The following is a 4,933-nucleotide window of genomic DNA, read 5'->3' as shown; positions in this document are numbered from 1 at the left end:
GGGCTCCGGCGCGCCGGGCGGCCCGAAACCCGAAGACCCGAAGCTCATGGACTCTCTGCCCGGGAACTTCGAGATCACGACGTCCACGGGGTTTCTGACAGACTTGACCCTGGACGACATCCTGTTTGCCGACATCGACACCTCCATGTACGACTTCGACCCCTGCACGTCTGCCTCGGGGACGGCCTCGAAGGTGGCCCCGGTGTCGGCCGACGACCTCCTCAAGACTCTGGCCCCCTACAGCAGTCAGCCGGTCGCCCCGAGTCAGCCTTTCAAAATGGACCTCACGGAGCTGGACCACATCATGGAGGTGCTGGTCGGGTCCTAAGAGCCCCGGCCCGGCGCCCGCGCCGCCCAGACCCTGCGAGTGTCCCTGCACCCCACAGCTCTCCGCACTGTGCATGCACCCTTGCTTGCCTTTTTCCGAGGAAAAGATCGTTTTACAAGAGGATCACACTAGTTTTTGCTTTGAGCAGAGTTGGAGTGCCTTCATCCACGTCTGACCACTTTTAATACGCTTTCCTGAGTGGTTCTCCCAGACCTACTGCCCTGGAACAGGAAAGAACGCTTTTGAAGACAATGTTGCCGTGCCGAATGACAAAAATAAACAGTTTAAGTGAAGCACAAGGAATACGTCGGAAAAGCTGTAAATTGCATGTGCATATTTGTCTATTTTTTCTATAAGTTTTATTGCAAGAGGTAAAGAGAGAAAATATATATATATATATATTATTTAGATAATCTCAGTACCTTTTCTGGCATTTTCGCCCTGTATAGGTTGACTTGGCAATTCAGCCTTTTTAGAGGCATTAACTACTCCTCCTAAGTGTTGCATTTACATGGCTGTTTAGAAACTGCTGCCCAAATTTATTTTCTATTTTTGTACAGATTCTGCAGTTTATGATATTGTTTTTCTAAAAACAAATGCTGTTTATACATATGAGATAGCTATTTTGATAGGATTTGCTCACATAGTTCCTGCAAACTTCAGATGTACAAGTTACACTTGTACTTTTATAGAGTTGTAATGTTTTATATGTGTTTGGTGCAAAGAGAAAATTGGGTCAAATTAATCCGCAGTTGATATCCCCAAATGAAAATGCACGCGCGTGCATGCGTGCACACACACTCTGCTTTAAGAAAGGGCCAGGCAATATCACACCCAAATTCCACAGGCACCAACCCCCCTGGGATGAACACCCGCCAGCACCGCGACTTCCAGAGCCAGAGCCGCGTCTGCTCCTCAAACTTGCATTATGCAGTTGGCGGGAGATGGCTGTGGAGCTCAGGGGGGTGATGTGATGGTTCTCTTTAGCTCCCCCTCTTGAGGGGAAGCCTACCGAATACTCGCTGTATTTATGCCAAGTTTGTGCTTTTAATTGTTTTTATTTTATTTTTTTAAACAAACCCCCAAACCTTTCCCTTTTGGCATAATTTTTATGATGACCCGAAATTTTTCACGAGAACAAAATTTTCTGAAAAGTAACCAACCTCTTTGTGGAACTAAAACCCTATTGCAAATGCTTAGGGCTCTTAAGAAAGGAACTACCCCCAGAAGGCATCCACTGTGTTGCTCAGTTGTCTTTTCCAGCTTCCCCTCCCTAGAGCCTTCGTTCCTTCTGTTGCTAAGTGCTGAAAATGTCATCTTCGAGATCACCACAGCGAGCTCAGCTCACCTCGGGCCAGCCTGGGATGCTGTCCTGTAACATCCGTGGCTCTTGAACCTGGAGTTGGTACCATTATGTCACAGCTTCCGATCTGGTTGCTTCCTTCAATCAACTGCTTTAACTACACTTTGCGAGGCTGTTTTACCCAAATAACACAGACAGGACTTTCTATGCATGTTTCTCCTCCTTCCCCTTGCCTCCCTTCCACCCCCCCCGCCCAGGACACTTGAGAAGTCGCTCTTTATTCCTAGTGGTGTACATTTAATTTTAAAACATTTGCAGTGTATCATGCTCTTTGCCGAAACTGTTGATGGCCTTTTCGTTTCAGTTTTTCTTTCTTCCAATGGTACTTTAGCTGGATACAAACTATATTGTTGAACTTCAGATGGCTTCTTTAGGAATAACTTTTATATTTATTTAAGAATTTTTAAATTATGGGATTTGTATTGTTGTTGTTGTCTTTGTTGTTGGTCATTTGTCAATATTCAGCCACCAATTCTGCTCACGTCTTGCCATGGATAAAATTGAGTCCTTCTGGCCAATTAAAAAAGACAGCTTTATAAAATGGCACTTTAAACAAGCCATAGATAGTTTTATTTTTATAATGCACATGGCAAAGCAAATACATTTGTGATGAAGGAGCTGCTCATCTAAGCAAGCAATTTGTGTATGATAGGATTAAATTTTCCTGTATTCGAATTTGCTTTTCCCCCACTTGAATGTGTTTTTAAAGGCTAATTGTCGACTCAGTAGAGCAGCGAAAAACAGATCAAATTGCACTCGCTCTCCTATGAGCAACCTCTACCTGGACACCCTTACTGCTGAGACGTGTCATCTCCTTTGATAGGACCGGGGACCGTAGCGGTCAGGGGAGGGTTGTTGTAGATGCTTCCGGTGTCACTGTGCCTGTCCATTTGAAGAGCTTCCTTTTCCTGTGGAGAACAAGACCGCCCAGACGCCATGCTTTTGATAACCAGAGGACCCGGCCAGCTCGCCACATGCCGCACACATACACATACATACACAGACACAATAGTGTTGATTATTCTGAACAATAACAGGGGAAGGCGGTTGATTTGCCATTGTTAAAAACTGATTTACAGTAACTTAGAACAACTGTACTTTGGTTGGATTAGCAAATCGTGTGTTTAAACAAATCCCATATGTTGGGCAACAGTTCAAATAAGCACAGCAAAGTGTTGCCCAAACATGGTTCTCTGACTCTCTCATGTATGCAAGGCTGGGCTTCAAAATCAAAACAGAAAACCCCCCACAACAGCAAGCAAATGCTTTTTAACTCTGGACACCTTTGCCACAAATGCTTGACGTTCAAGGTCCACTGAGGAGGACACGGGAGATCAGTGGCCCGTTTGTAAAAGAACAAAACTGTCAAGTGTTCAAGTGAACTTTGTCTTATTTTTGCAGAGCGATGTCCCAGCGGGGAAGCACGCCGGCCCGGGTGCAACCTCCGGGTCCCCATCTCAAGTGGGGGATGTGCTTCTAGGTGCCACCTGGCGGCTGTGCCTTCCCCCTTGCTAACGGACCTCGCGCGGCATTCCGAGTCAGGCAGGTGTTGAGGTGCCTTCCCGGGAAGGGCGTGCTGGGTGGGGCTGGGAGAGGAAAACTATTGACAGTGATGTGCAATGAAGTGACAAGATGAGAGCAGAATAATAAGAGCTTTGAATTTGAAGTGATTTTTTTTCATAAGTTATTTATTCCTTTTGTCTTCTGTGTAAATATATTTATTTTACTGTGGAGCTCTAACAACATCTGGATCATAACCCGTGCGGAATGTATGGTAGGAATGGATTCTCTTGTAGGAATGTCAGTCTGTATTCAGAGGGGGTCTGAGCCAGACCCCTGGGACTTCTCAGCTTATGCTCAGTCCACATTCAGTTTTCACCTCTTCTCTAATCTAGGTCTATGTGAAATATGCAAAAGGTATGGATGAGGAATGTTTCAATACCTCCAAATTTTTTCAGAAAATCAAGCAGCAAAGGGTTGATATTTTTAACTTTTTTTAGTGACACTTTCTCTTTCTGACAGAAGGGGCAATCACACCAACACCCTCTCTCACACCAGAGGGGGAGAACTGGCCAGAACCCCCGCTACACCTCGAGTGTCTTTATCAATTGAGCTTTTATTGCCATATCCCCGTGGAGTATCCCAACTGCCCTGAGGTCAATCAAGGAAAATTTCTTGAATAAATAAGCTCCAGAGAGCCAAAGTATCATCTTACAGATCGTTTTTAAAGCTTAAATTTATTAACCACCTTTGTGGTAAACAATGAATTATGAATACTGCAGGGCAGCCTTCTTAAATGACAGACGTAAAAAAAAAGACTCTAATTTGTGCAGCGATTGTTACCCTCTATATGAATTGTCTTAATTTCAAAGCCTTGCTCTTACAAATTGGACCTTTCTACTACATTTTCTGAGAATACTAAAAAGAGCATATGTAACCTGTTCTGGCAGCGAATGGTTAACTTCCTGTAACTGCCGAAGGCAGCAAGGTGTGTGCGTCCTGCTTGTGTGCAATTGTTCTCAGTGCTTCTAAGAACGAGTCTCGGTGGTTCCTGAAAATTAGCCAGGATCAAATGCTATTGCAGACAGAGCCGATAAGGATTTTGGATGTCTTTTGGGGATAACAGGTTTGGGAGAGAAGTACAGTCCATACAAGCAAACAAACAAGATTTTGGAAAAGCTGTACATAGTGACATGTTTGGTGCATGGTTTTTGAGGAAGGCTTTTGTCAAAAAGGAGGTGTAACCTTTCCCCCACAGACCTGAGAGCTGTGCCTTTTCTATGCAATATTACAGACGTCACATCGGAACCCAGATAGCTGTACTCACACGTAGGTTTGGGCTGTAATCTAAACGATTGGACAGATTCAATGGACATGGAAATAAGCAGTCTTACTTTTGTAGTTTTATATTATACAATAAACAGTTAAAAGATGAGAGAGACGTGTTTGCAGTTTCCTTCTGACCGGAGCACAACCAGCCCATTGCTCACAATTTGTATTAAGGAACAGCCCCCCTTGCCTGTGCCCTGTGCGGCAGTTGGTGCTGTTGACCTTCTCACACCAGTTCCCTCCTGGCTCTCTCCCTGCCTCTTGGGCTCTTCTTGACCTCCTTATCCTCCCCTCTCTTCCCCCCCTCTCCAGCTCGCTCTCTCTCCCAGGGGGACCCTAATCCACTCAGGACTCTGAAAACTTGTTTCCAGCTCCTGCCTCTCTCCCGAGCTCTGAAGTTAAGTATCTGCCAA

At 45.1% G+C, this 4,933-nt stretch overlaps 1 protein-coding gene across 1 annotated transcript in view; it reads left to right on the top strand.

Moving 5' to 3' along the window:
- Positions 1–4,628, top strand: part of SERTAD2 (SERTA domain containing 2) — a 114,281-nt gene extending 109,653 nt beyond the window's left edge. The window contains exon 3 of the mRNA XM_029938514.1: positions 4–4,628. Coding sequence (XP_029794374.1) covers positions 4–328 — 325 coding nt within the window. The 3' untranslated portion in view covers positions 329–4,628. The remainder of the gene's footprint in view (positions 1–3) is intronic.
- Positions 4,629–4,933: the final 305 nt, after the last annotated feature.

Source organism: Suricata suricatta, chromosome 4, assembly GCF_006229205.1.
Source record: "Suricata suricatta isolate VVHF042 chromosome 4, meerkat_22Aug2017_6uvM2_HiC, whole genome shotgun sequence".
NCBI lineage: Eukaryota > Metazoa > Chordata > Mammalia > Carnivora > Herpestidae > Suricata > Suricata suricatta.
The sequence above is the reverse complement of the archived record's forward strand: the minus strand, read 5'-3'. Positions and strand labels throughout refer to the sequence as shown.